At 39.8% G+C, this 23,394-nt stretch overlaps 1 protein-coding gene across 26 annotated transcripts in view; it reads left to right on the top strand.

Annotated features, from left to right (window-relative positions):
• Positions 1–11,314: 11,314 nt before the first annotated feature.
• The window catches only part of N4BP2L2 (NEDD4 binding protein 2 like 2), a 115,978-nt gene continuing 103,898 nt past the window's right edge, over positions 11,315–23,394 (top strand). For 3 of the 26 annotated variants that reach the window (XM_055244902.2, XM_055244903.2, XM_063619286.1), the window contains exons 1-3: positions 11,318–11,476; positions 13,211–14,469; positions 22,673–22,797. In XM_055244902.2, coding sequence (XP_055100877.1) covers positions 11,438–11,476; positions 13,211–14,469; positions 22,673–22,797 — 1,423 coding nt within the window. In that variant the 5' untranslated portion in view covers positions 11,318–11,437. Of the gene's footprint in view, positions 11,639–13,210; positions 14,470–22,672; positions 22,798–23,394 lie in introns of those variants that run through there. The other 23 variants (XR_008651406.2, XR_010116097.1, XM_055244909.2 and 20 more) reach the window with 14 other exon arrangements.

The raw sequence follows: 23,394 nt of genomic DNA, 5'->3' as shown, positions 1-23,394 counted from the left end.
GACATGTTAGGAGCAGAAAATATTCTCTAATAATCTCTTCAGCAATATTTTCCCCAATGTTTTCAGCTAAAAAAAAAATTGTTACATGTAATCCTTTTTTTTTTCATTTAGTTTCCTTCAAAGAATTTTCTTTCTATTCAAGTACTTGAAAATATCTATTTTTCTATTACTGGATCTCCCTGTCACTATGACTTTGTAAAAAAAAATTGGGTAAAATACACATAAAAATGTTAACATCTTGATCATTTTTAAGTATACAGTTCAGTAGTGTTAAATACATTTCACATTGTTGTGCAACCAATCTCTAGAATTTTTATCTTGCGAAGTTGAAATTCTGTACGTATTAGGTAACAACTTCCCATTTCCTCCTTCCCTCAGTCCCTGGCAACCACCATTCTACTTTCTGTTTCTATAAGTTTGGCTATTTTAGGCAGCATTTGTCTTTTTGTAACTGGCTTATTTTACTACAGTGTCTTCAAGGTTCATCCATATTGTGGCATGTGATAAGATTTCCTTCCTTTTAATTTAATTTTTGATATAAGGTCTCACTCCATTCCCCAACCTGGTCTCCAACTCCTGGGCCCAAGTGATCCTTGTGCCACAACCTCCCAAAGTGCTAGGATTTCAGCATGAGCCACAGCATCTGGCCTCCTTCCTTTTTAAGGCTGAGTAATATTCCATTGCATGTTAATAGCACATTAGGTTTATCACACATTCATCTGCCAATGTGTCCTAGGGTCATTTCTACCTTTTGTCTATTGAGAATAATACTGCTATAAACATGGGTGTTCAGATATCTCTGTGAGACCCTGCTTTCTACTCTTTTGGGTATATACCCAGAAGCGGAATTGGATCACATAGTAACTCTATGTTTCATTTTTTTGATGATGCACCATGCTATTTCCCACAGTAACTGCACCATTTCACATTCCCACCAATAATACACAAGGGTTCCAATTTCTCTACATCCTCACCAACACTTGTTATTTTCTGGGTTTTTTAAAAATTTTATTTTGATAGCAGCCATCCTAATGGGTGTGAGGTGATATCTCATTATAGTTGTGATGTCTGCTGAGCATCTTTCCATGTTCTTATTGGCCATTTCTATATCTTATTTGGAGAAATGTCTACTCAAGACCTTGCCCATATAAAGACATACAAAGACCATGGGCAAGTATGAAGACATAGTCAAGACCTTGCGCATTTGGAGACATTTCTCCAAAGAAACTATACAAAATTATATATATATATATATATATATATTTTTTTTTTTTTTCTGTCATCCAGGTTGGAATCCAGTGGCATGATCTCAGCTCACTGCAGCCTCTACCACCCAGGCTCAAGCAAATCCTCCCACCTCCCACCTCAGCCTCCCAAGTAGCTGGGACTACAGGCACGCACCACCACACCCGGCTAATTTTATTTTATTTTTTTTGTAGAGACAAAGTGTCTAAGTTTCACTATGTTGCCCAGGCTGGTCTCGAACTCCTGGGCTCAAGAGATCCTCCTGCCTTCCCTCTGAAAGTGCTGGGATTACAGGTGTGAACCACCATGCCCAGCGTTGTCCATGTCTTAATCAAATTGTTTGTGTTGGCCGGGCGCGGTGGCTCACGCTTGTAATCCCAGCACTTTGGGAGGCCGAGGTGGGCGGATCATGAGGTCAGGAGATCGAGACCACGATGAAACCCCGTCTCTACTAAAAATACAAAAAATTAGCCGGGCATGGTGGCGGGCGCCTGTAGTCCCAGCTACTCGGAGAGGCTGAGGCAGGAGAATGGCATGAACCCAGGAGGCAGAGCTTGCAGTGAGCCGAGATCGCGCCACTGCACTCCAGCCTGGGCGACAGAGCGAGACTCCGTCTCAAAAAAAAAAAAATTGTTTGTGTTGTTGTTTTGTTGCTATTATTGAGTTGTAGCAGTTCTTTATACATTCTAAATATTAACCCTTTATCAGATATATGATTTGCAAATATTTCTTCCCAAATTTCCATGGGTTGCCCTTTCACTCCATTGATTGTCCTTCAATACACAGAAGTTTTAAATTTTGATGTAGCCTAAGTTACCTATTTTTTCTTTTTCTCTTTCTTTTTCTTTTTGGGACGGGTCTCACTCTGTCACCCAATCAGGAGTGCAAAACAGGGTCTCATTCTGTCACCCAGGCAGAAGTGCAGTGGCACGATCTCAGCTCACTGCAAACTCTACCTCCCAGGTTCAAGCGATTCTTGTGCATCAGCCTCTCAAGTAGCTGGGACTATAGGCGCCCGCCACCATGCCTGGCTAATTTTTGTATTTTTAGTAGAGGTGGAGTTTCACCATGTTACCCAGGCTGGTCTCGAGCTCCTGAACTCAGGTGATCCACCCACCTTGGCCTCCCAAAGTGCTGGGATTACAGGTGTGAGCCACTGTGACCAGCCCCTGTTTTTTTCTTTTGTTGACTGTGCTTTTAGTGTCATATCTATGAAATCATTGGCAAAACCAACATTATGAAGCTTTTCACCCATATTTTCTAAGATTTTTGTAATTTTAGGTCTGATACTTAGGTCTTTGATCTATCACTTTTTTATTGTGGTGAAATAAACATAACATCATATTTATCATTTTAGCCAGCTGTAAAAGTGTAATTCAGCTGTTGCTATCACTTTTTAACTCTTGGGATCTCATCCTTGGGGGAATAAATTAAAAAGTTTTGGTTGTCTGTCATCTAAGCAATGATAAAATCAATCATCTATCAAATGTGAACAGGTTATGCCTTTTAGGCTGGTAAGGCCATGACACCTCAGATAAAGCAAAGCAGCCAAGAACACAGACAGATAGCCTTAAAATCTTCTGCCAAAGCCCCATCTCTCTTCATTATTTTTATTGTGAGCTGACCATGCAGATTTATTAACCCAACTCTTACGATTATTTTTTGATAGACAACAGTTGCCTTCAGTTATTAGAATCAAGTAAAAAAAACCTTCTCCCAGCAACCTTGAGAGCAAGTTTCTTTCTCACTTACAGATATATCAAACATTTAGCAAGCAGGCACAGAATAGCTTATAGAGCCTACTTAGTAAGCCTGATGACCGTTCTTTGTCCTTTTAGTACTCTGACTACTATGTTGCATGAAAGGTTCTTTTTAAGCAGATGCTATAGTTTTCATAGTTGACATCAGACGACCACAATTCCTACTTATGGTTGAATGTCATCTCAACAGGTGTGGGCTACAGTCTTCATTCTGTTCTTTTTTTTTTTTTTTTTTTTTGAGAAGGAGTCTTGCTGTTTCACCCAGACTGGAGTGCAGTGGCGCGACCTCGGCTCACTGCAGGCTCCGCCCCCCGGGTTTCACGCCATTCTCCTGTCTCAGCCTCCTGCGTAGCTGGGACTACAGGCGCCCGCCACCTCGCCCGGCTAATTTTTTGCATTTTTAGTAGAGACGGGGTTTCACCGTGTTAGCCAGGATGGTCTCGATCTCCTGACCTCGTGATCCTCCCGCCTCGGCCTCCCAAAGTGCTGGGATTACAGGCGTGAGCCACTGCGCCCGGCCCATTCTGTTCTTACCATTTGTTCAGTAAAGGGAGCGAGTGTCTCCAAAATATTTTAACTTGAATACTTTTTTTTTTTTTTTTTGAGATGGAGTCTCGCTCTGTCACCCAGGCTGGGGTGCAGTGGCGCAATCTCAGCTCACTGCAAGCTCCGCCTCCCGGGTTCACGCCATTCTTCTGCCTCAGCCTCTCCGAGTAGCTGGGACTACAGGCGCCCGCCACCATGCCTGACTAATTTTTTGTATTTTTCAGTAGAGACGGGGTTTCACCGTGGTCTCGATCTCCTGACCTCGTGATCCGCCCGCCTCGGCCTCCCAAAGTGCTGGGATTACAAGCGTGAGCCACCGTGCCCAGCCTAACTTGAATACTTTTAATTTCACCAGTGAGAATCCATTTCTTATGTCCTTCATGATATTTACAAGCCATTAGTTTTGAAAAGTCATTTATGACATTAATGAGCAAAGTAGTGTTGATGGAGGTATAAATAGCTAAAGGGGTGGTTGTACTCCCTCTGGAACACAGTCTTTTTGATATAAGGCTAGCTGACTGTCTCCTGCTCCCCATATAAATGACTGATTAGAATGCTAGCTGCATCTATCATGTGGCTTTAACACACATTTACATATGATATTGTCTATATAAAAAATTATGTATCTGTTATATTACAGACGTCATAACAATCTCATAACCATGCTGTAAAAAAACCCACTTCTTACTCACAGTTAGACCTTAATTTAACGAGGCTTCCAACTCCCACCATGCCGTGGAAACTGCCCTTACTAATGCCTGCTGTGAGCTCCTTGCCTCCAGTTCCTTGGATACCTAGTTGTCCCCCTCTCCCTGGGGCATTTAACGCTCTTGGTCATCACCTTCTTTTAGATACTTTCATCTCCCACCTCTCTGTTCTTTTTTGCAGGCTCCTCTTCTTTCCTGCTTGTTCAATATCGGTGATCTTGAGAAATTTTATCTCAGTCTTCTAGTTTTCTTAGGTAATCTTCATATTCTCCTTGAATCAGTCTGGCTAAGCCCAAGGCTTCAACTAGTTCTTCCACACTAAAAACTCCCAAAACCTTCATCTCCAACCCCTCTCTTAAATTCAGACAAATCCCCAACACTACCATTTGGTGATCTTCTAGGCAAATAATATGTACCATGTACAAAATTGAATTAATCAATACTTACCCCCTTTACTCACTACATGGCCTATTTCTCTTGCTAGCTTTTCTTTTCCTACTTAATGACACTATGGACTTAGTCCATTTTGTGTTGCTATAAGGGAATATCTGAGGCTGAGGCTGGGTAATTTATAGAGAAAGGAAGTTAATTTAGCTCACGTTTCTGCAGTCTGTACAAGAAGCATCTGCACAACTTCTGGTGAGAGTTTTTGTACTGCATCAAAATACAGCAGAGAAAGTCAAAGGAGGAAGTGGGCACATGCAAAGACAGACTAAACCTCAGGGGGCGTCCTGGCTTGCTTGCTTGCTTGCTTTATTTATTTATTTATTTATTTATTTATTTATTTATTTATTTATTTGATGGAGGATCGCTTTGTTGCCCTGGCTGGAGTACAGTGGCTTGATCCGGGCTCACTGCAGCCTCTGCCTCCCAAGTTCAAGTGATTCTCCTGCCTTCACCTCCTGAGTAGCTGGGGTTACAGGTGCCTGCCACCATGCCTGGCTAATTTTTGTGTTCTCAGTAGAGATGGGGTTTCACTATGTTGGCCAGGCTGGTCTTGAACTCCTGACCTCAGGTGATCTGCCCGCCTTGGCCTCCCAAAGTGCTGGGATTACAGGCATAAACCACCGTGCCTGGAGCCACCTCAGCCTCTTAAAGTGCTGGGATTACAGATGTGAGCCATCACATCAGGCCTCCCAACACCGTTTATTGAAGAGACTGTCTTTGTCCCTATTAAGTGTTGGCTATTTGTATATCTTCTTTTAAGAAATGTCTGGTGGGGTGCGGTGGCTCACACTTGTAATCCCAGCACTTTGGGAGGCCGAGGCAGGCAGATCACGAGGTCAAGAGATTGAGACCATCCTGGCCAACATGGTGAAAACCTGTCTCTACTAAAGATACAAAAATTAGCTGGTCATGGTGGCACGTGCCTGTAATCTCAGCTACTCAAGAGGCTGAGGCAGGAGAATCACTTGAATCCAGGAGGCAGAGGTTGCAGTGAGCCAAGATCGTGCCACCGAACTCCAGCCTGGCTGATAGAAGAAGACTGCCCAAAAAAAAGAAAAAGAAACATCTAATTAGATCCTTTACCCATTTTTTAAATGAGATGATAAATTTTTTTGTTTTATTTGTTTGTTTTTGCTACTGTTTGTGTTCCTTGTATATTCTGGATATTAGTTTAATTAAGTCCCACTTGCCTTTTTTTAGTTTGTCCCCTGTGTTTTGAGGGTTTAGCCATAAAATCTTTGCTTAGGCCAATGTTCTGTGGTGTTTTCCCTATACTTTCTTCTAGCAGTTTTCTAGTTTAAGGTCTTATGTGCAGGTTTTCAATCCACTTTGAGTTGGCTTTTGTATATAGCGAGACATGGGGGTCTAGTTTCATTCTTGTGCATATGGATATTTGGTTTTCCCAGCATCATTTATCAAAGAGGAAGATGGCTTAAGCTCAATGTATGCTCTTGGTACCTTTGTCGAAAACCATTTGGTTGGCCAGGCACAGTGGCTTTTGCCTGTAATCCCAGCACTTTGGGGAGGCCGTGGCGGGTGGATCACTTGAAGCCACGAGTTCGAGACCATCCTGGCCAACATGGCGAAACCTTGTCTCTACCCAAAATACAAATATTAGCCTGGCATGGGGGCATGTGCCTGTAGTCCCAGTGACTTGGGAGGCTGAGGCAGGAGAATCACTTGAACCTGTGAGGTGGAGGTTGCAGTGAGCTGAGATCATGCCACTGCACTCCAGCCTGGGTGACAGAGCAAGATTCTGTCTCAAAAAAAAAAAAAAAAAAAAAATCATGGCCATGGCTGTTCTTTGGTGGCTCACGTCTGTAATCTCAGAACTTCGGGAGGCCAAGGTAAGCGGATCACGAGATCAGGATTTGAGACCAGCCTGGCCAGCATGGAGAAACCCCATCTCTACTAAAAATACAAAAATTAGCCAGGCATGGTGGCACACACCTGTTATCCCAGCTACTTGAGAGGCTGAGGAGGAAAATTGCTTGACCCCAGGAGGCAGAGGTTGCAGTGAGCCGAGATCGTGCCACTGCACTCCAGCCTGTGCCACAGAATGAGACTCTGTCTCAAAAAAATAAAAATCGTTTGGCTATGAATACATAGATTTATTTCTGGGTCTTCTATTCTGTTCCATTGGTCAATGAGGTTTTTTTGTTTGTTTTGTTTTTTGCCAGAGTCTCGTTCTGTCACCCAGGCTGGAGTGCAGTGGCAGGATCTCAGCTCACAACCTCCACCTCCCAGGTTCAAGTGATTCTCCTGCCTCAGCCTCTTGAGTAGCTGGGACTACAGGTGTGCACCACAATGCCTGGCTAATTTTTGTATTTTTAGTAGAGATGAGGTTTTGCCATGTTGTCCAGCCTGGTCTTGAACTCCTGACCTCAAGTGATCCTCCCATCTTGGCCTCCCAAAGTGCTGGGATTACATGCGTGAGCCACCGTGCAGGCCAATTTGTCTATTTTTATACCAATACCATATTGCTTGGGTTATTATAGCCATGTAATATATTTTGAAGTCAGGTAGTGTGATGCAAAACTTTGTTCTTGTTGCTCAGGATTGCTTTGGCTCTCAGGCTTTTTTTGTGATTTCATGAGTTTCTGTATTGTTTTTTCTATTTCTGTGAAAAAATATCATTGCAATTTTGATAGAGATTGCATTGAATCTGTAGATTTCTTTGGGTAGTATGTTCATTTTAACGATACTAATTCTTCTAATCCGTAAGCATTTATTTGTGTCATCTTCAACTTCTTTCATCAATATTTTATAGTTTTGAGTGTATAAATCTTTCACCTCCTTTGTTAAACTTATTCCTAAGTATTGTATTGTAAAGATCAATCCTTAGGAGTAGAGTAAGGTGAGTAGACACTCCGTTTTAGGTCACTGTAGCTATTGTGAATGAGATTTTATTTTTCTTCAAATATTTCATTGTTAGCTTATACATAGATTTTTGTATGTTAACTTTGTACCTTGCAACTTCAGTTAATTTGTTTCTTAAGTTATGGCACAATTTTGACATATCAAATATTTTAAGCTGAAGTATCTGAGAAATGGCAGGTGCAAGAAGGGCTCTTTGACCTTCTCCTGAGGCAAGTCATAAGACTCATGTGAGAGGTGCCCTTCCTCTTTGTGGAGAAAAGGAACAACCTTACTTTTGAAAATAGAGGGACACCAACAGGAATCTAAACAAGCATGGCTAATTTCCCCCAGTTTACTACACTTAGCTCATACCCCCTTTGTCCTATCACATTTTTCAATGACTCCCCTCTTCATCAAACCTTGTATAAAACACTCAGGTTTAACTATTTTTTCTGGTCTTCATAACCTTATGAAGGTTTCCATGTCATCTAAAACGTATGTTAAATAAATCTGTATAATTTTCTTTAGTTACAGAGTTTCAGCTGAGAACCAAAGGGTAGAAGCAAAATATTTTTCCCTCCCCTACAATATTCCACCCTAACGGAGGAGGAGCAGAACACCCTATCTTAGTTTCTTTGTGCTCCTATAAAAAGTAGCACATTCTGCTGGGCTTGGCGGCTCATGCCTGTAATCCCAGCACTTTGAGAAGCCAAGGCAGGAATATTACTTGAGGCCAGGAATTCAAGACCAGCCTGGGCAACATAGTGAGACCCTGTCTTTACGAAAAATACAAAAATTGTCTGGGCATGGTGGTACATACCTATAGTCCCAGCTACTACCTTGGGAGACTGAGTGGGGAAAGGTCATTTGAGCCCGTGAGGTTGAGACTGCAGTGAGCTGTGATGGCACCACTGTACTCCAGCCTGGGTGACAGAGTGAGATCCTGCCTTAAAACAAACAAACAAACAAACAAACACCCTAGCAGAAGTGGCCAAAAAAAAAGAAAGAAAAGAAAAGAAATAGCAGAGACTGGGTAATTTACAAGGAAGAAAAATTTAGCCTGGGCAAAATGGTGAAACCCCATCGCTACAAAAAGTACAAAGATTAGCAGGGCATGGTGACGCATGCCGATGGTTCTAGCTACTCAGGAGGCTGAGGTGGGAAGATTACCTGAGACCAGGAGGTTGAGGCTACAGTGAGCCGTGATTGTGCCATTACATTATAGCCTGGGTGACAGAGCAAGACCTTGTCTCAATAAATAAATAAAAATAATAACAAATAACAAACTTATTTCTCACAGTTCTGGAGGCTGCAAAAAACATCCAACAAATCCCAATATAAGAGCATGCTACAAGATACCTCATCAGTTTTCCTCAAAATTGTCAAGGACGGCCAGGCGCTGTGGCTCACACCTGTAATCCCAGCACTTTGGGAGGTAGGGGCGGGTGGATCGCTTAAGCTCAGGAGTTCCAGACCAGCCTGACCAATATGGTGAAACCCCGTCTCTACTAAAAATACAAAACTTAGCCAGGCCTGTTGGTGGGCACCTGTAGTCCCAGCTACTCAGGAGGCTAAGGCAGGAGAATCTCTTGAACCTGGGAAGCAGAGGTTGCAGGCAGCCAAGATGGTGCCACTGCACTCCAGCCTGGGCGACAGAGCGAGACTTTGTCTCAAAAAAAAAAAAAAGTCAAGGTCATCAAAAATAAGCTTAAGATATTAAAAAATAAATTTAAGAAATTGTCGCAGCCAAAAGGAGCCTAAGGAAACATGATAACTAAATGTAAGGTGGTATCCTGGATAGAACCCTTGAACAGAGAGGGCATTTAGGTAAAAATGAAGGAAATTTGAATAATGAATAAGTTATGTAACTAATATATAACTGATATATAACTTAATGTTACATATTATGTTATTATAACTAATAAGTTATAACAAGTTAATGTTAATGTAACAATGTTAGGTAATTAGTTGTAACAATGTAAGAGGTTAGTAATAAGGGAAACCGTGTGTGTGTGTGTGTGTGTGTGTGTGTGTGGTGCATGGGAAATCTACCATTTGCTCAATTTTTATGTGCATTTAAAACCATCCTAAAAATAGTCTAGTAATAGTAAATAAGTAAGGAGAGCAATGGAGTATAACCCCCTGAACAAAAGGAATCCATAAATTCATACTGATAGTGAATAAATAAATAAGTAGGGTTCTGCTGTATAGCAGCATCTGGATTGACAAATGTGGAAGGCTTGAAGGAGGTGGGAAAAAAAAATCCCGACATTTATGGAATCTGAACCGTAAGGTAAAGTTTGATTAGGTGCAGGATATTTGCTTGGTCTCAAAGTATAACCTCACAGATTGCTTATTAGTTTTTTGTTGTTGTTGTTGTTGTTTGTTTTTTGTTTTTTGGGTTTTTTTTGTTTGAGATGGAGTCTGGCTCTTGTCACACAGGCTGGAGTGCAATGGCCTGATCTCGACTCACTGCAACCTCTGCCTCCGGGGTTCAAGCGATTCTTCTGCCTCAGCCTCCCGAGTAGCTGGGATTACAGGTGCCCGCCACCATGCCCGGCTAATTTTTGTATTTTTAGTAGAGATGGGGTTTCATCATGTTTGCCAGGCTAGTCTCGAACTCCTGACCTCAGGTGATCCGCCCACCTCAGCCTCCCAAAGTGCTGAGATTACAGGCGTGAGCCACCGCGCCCGGCTGATTATTAGTTTTAAGGGGGAAAATATGCCGTGGAGAAACAGGACAATACCTTGATGGGGTGACAAAGAATAATATTATTTTATAATGAGCATAGTGTGCCTGCGGATGTAACACACTGAGAACGCCACAACCTCACGTAAATGTGGTTGTTTCAAAGTAGGATGCATGACTTTAATTATGAGGAGACAAAGGTCGTAGTAGAAATCTGTATTTGAGATAGATTTTTCTTTGTAAGAAAATGGGTTGCTTTGGTGAACACTCTTGATTACAAGGCTGTTAGTTAAATAATCAAATGTATATATTCCAGACTGTAACTTTAACAACAAACGAAATTGTTTTCACGTTGGGGATGGAAAAGGGTACATATCTTAGAAAGAATTATTTAAATATGAAGAGATGTTAAGTTTTCCTTGCAAGGACCTGAAATTATGGGGGATGGGGAACCAATGGAGGGAGGAGGGGTTGGAGAGGTGGTGGGAAGAGAAAAGGAGCCCTCAGTTGAGGATTGCCAGTTGTTTCATTTGTATTTATTTTTAATGCAACAAACACTTACACAGCGCTTATTCTTAACAGGAGCTCGCTGTTCTACGTGCTTTGCACATATTGACTCTTTTAATGGGAAAGCTCAGTGATTAGTCTGTATTTCCAAAAACAAAACAGCGACATGACACTAAACAATTTTGTTCATAAGTATTTTTATCTGTTACTGGGGACCTGCGCCGCAGTAATTCTTTCCTTCCACAGAAAAGCATGAGCCTAAAATTACGTCAGGTGGTCTTTCGTAGAAACGACCGGAATCCAAATTTGTGGTACCAACTGTGGAGTTCCGTTGGAAAAGTCAGCTGGTTCTCTGTCTTCTAGAAAGCTCTAAGAAGCATGCACTGAGAGCCGATTATACATCTATTTGGGGGCGCCAGGTTCTCAAATTCCTTTTTCCTTCGGGGATAAACGCCAGAGGAGGTCGCTGCTTTCTTTTAACGAAAGTTGGTGTTTTTAGATAACTTCCCTGCTCCAGATCTAGGAACTAATTCCGGTCTACTTTTGTTGCCAAATTAGTGCGTTTGTCACGCCATGGATTCTGGGAGACCTAGTTTCCATGCCGTGAGGTTTACGGAGCCGCTGTGAACGTCGGACTTCAATTCCCACAATGCCTGGCGCAAACGCCTAGTTTTGGCATGGGTAACCGAGAGGTGACCGCCATCTTGCGTACGGAGGTGAGGTTTGTTACCGCGATTCTGAGAGGTGGGTTTTTAGTCCCTCCAGACCTCGGCGTTAGTGCTGTGTCTCCGCTTTTCTTTCACCTTCACAGAGGTTCGTGTCTTCCTAAAAGAAGGTTTTATTGGGAGGTAAAGGTCAATGCGTAGGGGTAGAGTAAGGTGAGTAGACACCCCGTTTTAGGTGAGGGTGGGGCGGTGGTGGTGTTTTTCGCTTTCACTTCTTGACTGGACCCTTTAGATTAGCTGTAAACGTAGAAGCAAGCTCTGTGTCAACTTTTGCGCCTCAGAGACCTCCAGAATTACTGGACAGGACCTGAGCATGTCTCTATTGGGACAAAAAAGCTGGATGACGCACTTTTGCCCGGGTCGCTCACTCTGGAAGTCTGGAGGCATGGGGCTCGGATAGTGTATAGATCACGCTGTTTATTAACGCAACCCGGTTGCTTTTCTTCGGGACTTTTCTGACACATTTCGAATGAGGAAACGAGAAACCGAGAGGAGGCCTTTTGGCGTTCTCCGCAGTTGTCTTCCTCCAGCTCTGTGGCCTACTTGCATCATTCTGTAGTTCGCCTTTTTGTCCATTTCTTTTTCTCTCGTGTTAGGAACACCAGAGAGTGGCACAATGAAGAATTGGGTGGAATAGGCCTCTGGGTTGTACTTTGAGGTCCCAAAGGTATTTCAGGGGAAGCAATTCCCCTCCCCCCGCCCCAAGACGGAGTCTCCCTCTGTCGCCCAGGCTGGAGTGCAGTGGCGCCATCTCGGCTCACCACAAGCTCCGCCCCCCTGGGTTCGAGCGATCCTCCCACCGCAGCCTCCCGAGTAGCTGGGACCACAGGTGCGCGCCCCCGTGCCCGGCTAATTTATTGTTTTTTTGTTAAGAGACGGAGTTAGGCCATGTTGCCGGGCTGGTCTCGAACTCCTAAGCAGCAGTCCGCCCACCTCACCCTCCCAAGTGCTGGGATTACAGGCTTGAGCCACTCTGCCAGGCCTAAAGGGAAGCAAATTTTATTTTCATGATAGACTATTCGGAAAAGATGAAGGCTTTGAACTTTGGGAGTTACCAGATTTCTTTATTAAACAAATTTCCGTTATTATCATTGCAACTTAAGTTATCTCTTCCCCCCTTTTAAATGAACACACTACACCCATTTAGGAACCTCTTTTGCACTAACTACTCACAGTAAAGGGTCTCCAAAGACTGGCACTTCAGTTAATCTAACATTTGGATGCTAAGGAGATTGGTTGTCTGAGGTTTGGGAGAGAATTGGAGCTATTTACTCTCAAAAACACAGTGGTTTTAAGTAAGGAAATGCTTAGGATGCAGTGTATCACAGCCAGTTTGAGTATGTGTTAATTTGGTGTTGGCGGTTTCAATCTCCTTTTAAATACACAATTGTGTATATCATAAAAATATATATTACTGATTCAACTTTACAGACATACTTACATCTTTTAGGTCTTCCAAATTCAGAAATGGATCGTTTAAAGTTGAGATATATATATATATTTTTTTAAAAAAGGATATTCAACGAGATCTCTCCCATAAACCACCATATTATGACTGTACTTAAATAATAAGTGGTTATAAAAGTGACTGGTATTTTGGGAAATTGTTACCATTAAATATATCACAAATTTAAATGTCTTTGTCTAATTTCTTGTTTTTGAAGAAACATTTATTTAGATTTTTAATATTTTAGCTAGTAATTGTATGATTTATTTATTTCTCAGATGTCTTATGGTGAAATTGAAGGTAAATTCTTGGGACCTAGAGAAGAAGTAACGAGTGAACCACGCTGTAAAAAATTGAAGTCAACTACAGAGGCGTATGTTTTTCACAATCATAGTAATGCTGATTTTCACAGAATCCAAGAGAAAACTGGAAATGATTGGGTCCCTGTGACCATCATTGATGTCAGAGGACATAGTTATTTGCAGGAGAACAAAACCAAAACTACAGATTTGCATAGACCTTTGCATGATGAGATGCCTGATAATAGACCAGATGTTATTGAATCCATTGATTCACAGGTTTTACAGGAAGCACGTCCTCCATTAGTATCCACAGACGATGAGATATATAGCACAAGTAAAGCATTTATAGGACCCATTTACAAACCCCCTGAGAAGAAGAAACGTAATGAAGGGAGGAATGAGGCAGGTGCTCTAAATGGTATAAATGACAGAGGAGGACAAAAAGAGAAACAGAAATTTAACTCTGAAAAATCAGAGATTGACAATGAATTATTCCAGTTTTACAAAGAAATTGAAGAGCTTGAAAAGGAAAAAGATGATTTTGAGAACAGTTGTAAAGAATCTGAACCTTCTCAGGAACAATTTATTCCATTTTATCAGGGTCATAATAATGGTCTCTTAAAACCTGATGAAGAAAAGAAAGATCTTAGTAATAAAGCTATTCCATCACATTGTGATTATCAACAGAACTTGGGGAAGGAGCCAGACAAATATCCCTGTAATGGACAAGTAATACCTACATTTTGTGACACTTCATTTACTTCTTTCAGGCCTGAATGGCAGTCAGTACATCCTTTTATAGTGCCCTATGGTCCCCCTCTTCCCAGTTTGAACTATCATTTAAACATTCAAAGATTCAGTGCTCCACCAAATCCACCATCAAATATTTTCCAAGCCCAAGGTGACTCTCAGATACAAAATGGATATTATGTAAATAATGGTCATGTTAACTGGAATTGCATGACTTTTGATCAGAACAATGCATATACTGACTGTAGTGACAACAGGGGTAGTGTTCATCCCTCTGGAAATGGCTGCAGTATGCAAGATCGATATGTGAGTAATGGTTTCTGTGAAGTCAGAGAAAGATGCTGGAAAGATCATTGTATGGACAAGCATAGTGGAACAGACAGGTTTGGGAACCAGCAGTTTCAAGAGGAAAACTTAAATAAATTGCAGAAGTTACTTATTCTTTTAAGAGGTCTGCCTGGTTCTGGGAAAACAACATTGTCTCGGTAAGTAAAGGATACCAACTGAATACTTGGTAATTCATTATTTAAAAATTATAAATGATATTTGTCGCCGGCTGCAGTGACTCATGCATGTAATCCCAACACTTTGGGAGGCCAAGGTGGACCAGTCACTTGAGCTCAGGAGTTTGAGACCAGCCTGGGCAACATAGTGAGACTCTGTCTCTAAAAAATGAAATAAAAATGTTAAAACTGTAATGATACTTGTAATCACTGACAAATGCTTTTATGTTTCTAGTAGAAGAAAATCTTTAATTTGCTATACTTGAGAATAGCATCTGACAGTGTAACTATTTAAAAATCTTTTCTGATAGAAGAAAGGAGAATTGGCATATATGTTTATATTTAGATTCTGCTAAGGGCTTTAAAAATAGATAACACTATGTATAATTATGGCAGTGATGAAAGCAAATGCTACTTGAGAACTGTCCTGGCATACCCTTTTGAGTCAGCTATTCAAGAAAAGTTGGACTCAGTGTTAGAAAATTTGAGTTTTTCAAGTTCAGCTGGAGGTGAGAAAAAGAGAAAATTTGGGTATTGACCCAGTTATTTCACTTTTTCACCTTGGGCAAGTTTTGCTGTCTGTTAATGGAATAAATGATACTTACTTTTTCTGGAATTGGGAATCAAATGAGATAACCCAAGGAAAGGAGTTTTGAATGTGTTGAGCACTGTGCCATGTTCATACCATTGATTGGCAGAAGGAACCCTTTTATGATTTCTTAAAATTCAGGAGTTTGAAGTGAGTAATACCTGAATTGGCATTAGAACTGGTGGTGGTTTATTGTATTACAAGATATTTCAAATCCTTTTTTTTTTTTTGCTTACATTTTTAAACTATTGATGCACTTGAATATGTTTATGCAGTTGTGAAAAAATAGTGTAAAGAAAGCAGTACAAATTATCTTGAGTTTACATAAGATGATTCAAGATTTGTGCTGGACAAGGAGAAAAAGAAAATTTTTTGGTATGTTTGGGTGAGGTTGGAGAGGTCCAAGAAACCATTCTGCAAATGTTTTATATTTACTGACAAGGCAATCTAAACCTAAATAAACATTTTTTTCAGAGAAAAGACACTAGAGAAAGATTTAATTTGTGATATTTCAAGCTAGATTATAAACTGATCTTTGTGAATGAATTAATTCATTCCAGAATTAAATTTTGGTCTTTGTATTTTGATTCCTTTTACTTTAGTGAGGATTTTGTAGAGAAGATGAAATTTCACCTCTATAATAATAGAAGTTAGGAGTGAGGTCTCACAAACATGGGCTGTCTTCTAGATTTAGGGTATACCATCAGAGAAAATAAATAATTGAAATTTGAAAACTGGATGAAAGAGTCTGCTAGTTGGGACCACTTGACCAAGAGTGGGTATAGAAGAAACCTAAGGAAGAGAAGTTAGATTTGAGACAACATATTGGAGTATGTTGAAATTAAAGGTGAATAAAGTAGTGGAAATTCGATAGAATTTAAAGGAGATATTGTAGTGGGAGATGGTAGAGGTGATTAGATATAATATGTATATTTATTTGAAGAATAGATATATAAGAATGAAAGTTGTATGTAGTACCAACAAGTACCATTCATATTATGATTCACAATTTACAGAGTATTTTCATATATAAAAATCTTGTGCGATGGGTTGTTTTTTTCATTTTATAGAAGGAGCAGAGGCTAAAGGAAGTTGAGGTTAAGTGATTTAGAAGTTACAAAAACTAATAAGAGCTCAGACTAGCAATAAAATTATAGTATGTTTTTCCTTTGCCTTCACTGTAATGCTTAATGGTTGTGTAGTCTTATACGTGACTCCTGACTTCAAGGAGCCTGGTCTGTACCTCTTTAGGTCAGCGCTTTTTGAGTGAACTGGTGTTGGTTATTTGGAATTAGATATAAAGTCATATATTCTTAGGTGAGGAATGGCTTAATATAGGAGTTCACATTCAAAACAAGCTTTAACAAAATAATAGAGTGAAAACTGGTAGATCAGAGTTGAGCTGATTTGGAGGACCAAATTAAAAGAGTGGCTGGGCATGATGGCTCACGCCTGAAAACCCAGCACTTTGGGAGGCCAAGGCAGGCAGGTTGCTTGAGCCCAAGAGTTCAAGGCCAGCCTGGGTAACCTGGGTATCCCAGCTACTTGGGAGGCTGAGCCGCCGAGGCTATAGTGAGCCGTGATCATGCCATTGCACTCTGGCCTGTGTGACAGATTGAGACCCTGTCTCAAAAAAAAAAAAAAAAATTAGTAATGTTTATGTTTGGTATGTGGTAATGAGTGTAGGCAGTTGGATAGAATTCATATTCTTTGGAGGTAGTGTTCAAGTCCTCTTCTTACTTAATTTAGTCTTTGCCCACATCTCAATCAGCATGTCTTTAACATTGTAAGTATTCAAGATGTCTGATGATATTCTGAGAGAGAGAGACAGTAGGCCATAATAGCCTTGGCCATAGTTTTGGCCCATAGAGTGTTTATGGGTAGGATAGCCCAATAAAGATGTCACTTTTCCCCCTAATTGATTTATAAATTCAGTGAAACTTTAACCAAAATCCCAAAGGAATTTTTGTATGAATTTGAGAAGCCTATAAAGTTTGTTTGGTATGTAACTATAACAAGGACAGTTTAAAAAAACGAGACTTACCCCACCAGCTATTAAAATTTAGAAACTACTATAATTAAAACTTTGCAATTATTAGCAAAAGAACAAATAGATAAAATTAGAGAACTCAGGAACAGGCTAGGTGTGGTGGCTTACACCTGTAATCCCAGCACTTTGGGAGGCTGAGGTGGGGAGCATCACTTGAGGCCAGAAGTTTGAGATCAGTTTGGGCAACATAGACCCTGTCTCTATTTAAAAAAAAAAAAAAAAAAAAAAAGGTCGGGTGCCGGTGGCTCACCCCTGTGATCCCAGCACTTTGGGAGGCTGAGGCGGGTGGATCACGAGGTCAACAGATCGAGACCATCCTGGCCAACATTGTGAAACCCCATCTCTACTAAAAATACAAAAATTAGCTGGGCATGGTGGCATGTGCCTGTAGTCCCAGCTATTCGGGAGGCCGAGGCAGGAGAATTGCTTGAACCCGGGAGGCGGAGGTTGCAGTGAGCCGAGATCACACCACTGCACTCCAGCCTGGGCGACAGTGCAAGACTCTCTTAAAAAAAAAAAAAAAAAGAGAATCCAGAAACATACCTACATATAAAAGAATTTAATATTTGATGAAATGACATTTTGTATTAGTAGGGCAAAATATTCAGTACATGGTAATAGGATATTTGATTGTCAGTCTGGAAAAATATTTAAAGCCCCTGTCTTAAATCATTCACAAAAATAACTTCTAGATGGATAAAGGACTAAGAGTAGAAACAAAACCAACAAGGAAACTGGAAGAAAATAGAGGTTTTTAAAAGTAATTTGAGAGAATGAGTAAAACAGTGGGATCTTTCTTACCCCGTAATAAATAAAAAGTGAGGGAATTTAAGAAATTAGTTTTTTGTTGTTGTCATCTGTTTCACAGATTATTGTGGATATTTGCAATGGTAGGCTGAATAATGTCCCCCTCCAAATATACTCATGTTTTAATCCCTAAAACCTGTGCATATGTTGCCTTAGGTGGTAAATTGGATTTTGCAAATTTGATTAAGGATCTTGCAATGGGGAGGCTGTCCTGGATAACTGGATTGGCCCAGTGTGATCACAAAGGTTCTTAATAAGAGGGAGGCAGGAGGAATTAGTCAGAGAAGGGTTAAGGCCAAAAGCAAAGGTCAAGAGAGAAGATGCTGCACTGCTGGTTTTGAAGATGATGGAACATCCCATAAGCCCAGGTGTGCAGCTAACCTTTAGAAGCTGTTAAAGGCAAGGAAACATATTCCGTAGAGCCTCCAGAAGGAACACAGGTCTGCACACACTTTGTTTTTAGCTCAGTGAAACTTGATTTTGTATTACTGACCTTCAGGACTGTAAGATAAATTCCTGTTGTTTTTAAGTTTGTGATGTTATAGAAGTTACAGAAACGAATATACTTACCGTAGTTTAGAGAGAGACGGGAGGAGACTTTTTTTTTCTCCCTTCTTTTGAAGGAGGTAAGTCTCCTTAACTCCAGAGGAAAGACTTATCTTTCTTCATGTAGGTCCCTTTATTCTTAATTCAGGGAGTGTTGAGAGATTGAAGTACCCCAGTAAAGTAGTCTCAGGATAGGAAGTATATAAAGGCACTCAGTAGATAAGGAGAAAAAGGGTTCATGATGTGTCAGTTTTACTTAGATTTTGTATTTTTTTTTGAAAATCACTTGTAAATGCACATGAAAGTATTAAAATAATGCTCAGTTCTTAGAAATTTAAAAACCAAACCATGAAAATGGACTGTCTTGTAGGCCTTGTTTTGGGAACAGGTTCTCTTGGTTTACTTGTTTCTTAAGTGAGAAATTATAAGTATAGAGTACATTGATTACTCAAGGCCGTGTAACAGGTTACCCTAAAACTTAGTTGTTCAAAGCAACAAACATATATTGCCTTGTAGTTTCTGTAGGTCTGGACTCTGGTTATAGTTACCTGGGTGCCTTTGGTTCAGTGTCTCTAAGAATGCTGTGATCAAGATGTTGGCTAGGACTGTTTCTGGTCTGAAGGCTTGATTTGGGAAGGATCTGGTTCTAAGAGCTCTCTCAAGATTGTTGACAGGACTGAGTTCCTTGTGAGCTATGTTGGATTGAAGACTTCAGTTCCTTGCTGGCTAGAGACTGGAGGCTTCTCTCATTTCTTTGCTACTTGGCCTCTGTCCATTCACAAGACAGCTGATTTCTTTCAAAGTGAGAGAGAAAGCATGCAAGCTCAAGTCTAAGACAGAAGCTATTTTTTTTTTTAGTAATCTCCGAAGTGACATCCCATCACCTGTATCATATTCTATTCCTTAGAAGCTGGGGACTAAATCCAAGCATACTGCAGGATAAGAGGATGCAAGGTTGTGAGTACCAGGAGGCAGGGATCATTGGAGGCCATTGGTTTTGGGGTCAAGGAGGTGCTTTATCTTAGCTCTCCCACTACCATCTAACTTGCCAAAATTATTTCTTCTCCTGGATTAGTTTATTATCAAATTGGCAGGCTTTTATGAGGATTAAATGAGGTCATAGATTTATGTAAAATGTTTGACATAAAATAGGCTCTCAAAAAGATAGCTATTGTTTTGAAAAAATAGAAATCAAGTGGCCACTGAGCCCAGATTTGATTTTTTAAAATTAAATATTTGACTTACTCACATTTCTAAATTTTGACATTCTGAGAATCCATTTTAGTACCTGACTTGAGAGTTCTGATGGAGTCTAAGAATTTTGAAAATACTGATGTTCTTAAATAATTTATTTTTGCTTTAGAGGCTTGATATGACATTCAGATATTCCTAGATTCATATAGGTGTTTTTTTAGTCCATAAAATAAAGCTTCATGGTTTGAAGTAATTCAGGGAATTTGAAAAAGATGTATGAACAGTCTATGCTACCTGGGAGGAAAAGTCTTTTCAGGTTAAACTTATTTACTATAGTTATGATTTATATATTTAAGAAAATGTTCTTTATAGAGATTTGTAATGTTGACTTGTTTTAATGATATAAATTGTTTTATTGCTCCCTCACCTTTTATTTTGAGAAAATTTAAACCATTTTTTAGATACAAAAAATATGATTGTCATGTAGAATGATATTATTAACATCTTAAAAATCACCTGTGCCGGGCACGGTGGCTCACGTCTGTAATCCTAGCACTTTGGGAGGCTGAGGTGGGAGGATCACCTGAGGTCAGGAGTTCAAGACCAGCCTGGTCAACATGGTGAAACCCCATCTCTAATAAAAATACAAAAATTGGCCGGGCGTGGTGGCACGTGCCTGTAGTCACAGCTACTCAGGAGCTGAGGCAGGAGAACCGCTTGAACTTGGGAGGCGGAGGTTGCAGTGAGCCGAGATCGTGCCACCGCACTCCAGCCTGGGCAATAGAGTGGGACTCTTGTCTAAAAAAAAAAAAAAAAAAAAAGAAAAGAAATGACCTGCTAATAAAGTAATAGAATGGAAAAAAAACAAAAAAAACAAAAAAAACAAAAAAGGAAGCATAGAGTATCTAGAAAAGGTGTTATCTGGATTTCTGGTACTGTTGAATGTAATTAGATATCACATGATCAGTTACAATCAAAATCTCTTTTTGGGTGATTGAGTTTTGCTTTAGAATGCTAATATCGTGGCATTTTCATATTCTAGGTTATCTGTATAAGCAGTAAGATGCCAAATATGTCAGATACACAATGTTTTGGATAAATCATGGCTGCTTGAAAAAGAAATCCAACTCCAGTCCCCCAAAAAGCAAACACACAACCCAACCCATTTATTTTCATTTGGTTTGTCTGAAGTGATTTGGACTGTAATTCTGTAAGTGGAAATAGAGGTTTGTGCAAAAGTAATCGCAGTTTTTAATTGGCATTTTAATGGCAAAAACTGCAATTACTTTCACACCAACCTATACATACTTAAATTGTTTTATTTTGATACAAGTGATTTTATTTTTATAAAATACACCACTGACCCACCATATTTGTTGATTCCACGTCAGTGAATTCAACGAACTTTGGACTGAAAGTATTTGAGAAAAAATCTTGCATCTGTATTGAACTGTACAGACTTTTTTCCTTGTTATTTCCTAAACAATACAGTATAACAACTATTTACATAGTATTCACATTGTAGAGTATTAGGTATTACAAGTAATCCAGAGATAAGTTAAAGTGTATGGTAGGATGTGCATAGTTTATATGCAAACAGCCATTTTTATATCAAGGGCTTGAGCAGCAAGTGTGGTCCGGGAACCAATCTCCCATGGATATTGAGGGAGAACTGTATATGATACCATTATAAGCTGAGGGATGGAGAGATGACACTTGTCATCTTAATAGTTGAAACCCTTCCTACTACTTTTTTAGTGAGAAGTAAGTAAGCTTGAATCATTCCAGGCCAATATTCTTTTACTCTCAATTCCTTCTATTAATACCACCTTGCATCCCACCAATCCCCTCAAAATTATACAGTGATGTCCAAATGCCTAGGTTCAAGGAGAGGAGAGAAACAACAAAATACTCTCGTTGTTGCTCTTGGATCCAAGTCATTATCTTGCTGCATTTTCCCTATCATAGCACACTCCCAATTTCTTTCATGAGTCATTGATAATGAGAGTTCTGAGTACTTGTTAGTCTTGTCAATTTAAGGGAGTATCATTTTCAAAACAAAGCTTGATTATCATTGACCTGAACTGAGAGTTTATTTTTTATTTAGTGTTTAATAATTTCATTTAGCGACTTAAGTTCTTAAAAATTTAAAGTTTGATTATACTTTGGAGGATCACAGATTGTTCCATAACCTTAAGCCTCCAACTATTTCTGACTTTCACTAGAGGATCATATATGCTTCATGGAAATGAGTTTATTAAAGCTGTCTAGAGTCACATATGGTTTTTTCCAAATGAATTGCTTGCTTAGGCTTACTTGCTTTTTAGGTTACCTGTTGCACTAGATTGAGGCAAATAAAAATATACTAAAATGAAAACATGGATAATAGTTGATATAATTTTGAGATTGGGTAAATAATGTTTTAAAAAGTTGCAATACAAATGCTGCTTCAAAAAGTTTTTGTTATGGCCAGGCACGGTGGCTCATGCCTGTAATCCCAGCACTTTGGGAGGCCGAAGCAGGTGGATCCAAGAGGTCAGGAGTTCAACACCAGCCTGACCAACATGGTGAAACCCTGTCTGTACTAAAAATGCAAAAATTAGCCGGGCATGGTGGCACATGCTTGTATCCCAGCTACTCAGGAGGCTGAGGCAGGAGAATCACTTGAACCTGGGAGGTGGAGGTTGCAGTGAGCCAAGATCGCGCCACTGCTCCAGCCTGGGCGACAGAGTGAGACTCCATCTAAAAAAAAAAAAAAGAGTTAGCATCTGTAATTGTGTAGATTTAAGTGTAAAGTGATTTGAAATCTGAAATCTTTGTAAGATTATTCAACTCTTGTGCTGGTCGGTTCCTAATATACTTTCAGGTAAGTATCAGAAATCCATTTAATAACCTTTCCTGTGTGATTTATTTCAGTTGGTTATATTTATTTCTGATGGTTTATTTCTGATGGTTATAGATTTTGTAAATGGCACCTTTATGATTTCTTTTATTAACAGAATTCTGCTTGGTCAGAATCGTGATGGCATTGTGTTCAGCACTGATGACTATTTTCACCATCAAGATGGGTACAGGTATAATGTTAATCAACTTGGTGATGCCCATGACTGGAACCAGAACAGAGGTTTGTTTTGGGCTAAGTGTCCCGGGATAGAATATTTGGCTAGGAGTCAAAAGACCTAGATTTTATTCTCAACTTAGGTTTTTACCAGCTGAATGACTTTAGGCAAGCTGTTTAAATACCTTTGAGACCTAATTTCTTTATCTGTTAGAGGTGGTGATAATTATACTTGCCCTACCTGATCAAGGTTTCTGTGAAAAGCAGAGAATTTAGATAAAACGCTTTGTAAACTGTAAATGGTTTATCAGTATAAGCTGGTAAAATAATAGCAGCATCGGATATTTTAAGAGGCTTTATTTTATACTTGATGAGTAAATTCAGAGAACTTTGAATCTGCACCATTATTATGTAGTCCCAAAGTTATTTCGCCTTGAATAATGCTAATGTTTTCCAAGGCTTAATATACTGGTTGTGAATATTAAAAGTTTTTCTCATTGATATTGCTCTACAAGAAACTTAATACATTTTTTGATGGACATGGGTCAATTTCTGTTTATCATTAATAGGGGTTCTTAACCTGGGCTACACTTTTGAATTTCTTGGGGAGTTTAAAAAAAAGCAAAAAAAAAAAAAAAAAAAACCAGACAAAAAAAAAGTGTG

Source organism: Symphalangus syndactylus, chromosome 15, assembly GCF_028878055.3.
Source record: "Symphalangus syndactylus isolate Jambi chromosome 15, NHGRI_mSymSyn1-v2.1_pri, whole genome shotgun sequence".
Classification (NCBI taxonomy): domain Eukaryota; kingdom Metazoa; phylum Chordata; class Mammalia; order Primates; family Hylobatidae; genus Symphalangus; species Symphalangus syndactylus.
The sequence above is the reverse complement of the archived record's forward strand: the minus strand, read 5'-3'. Positions and strand labels throughout refer to the sequence as shown.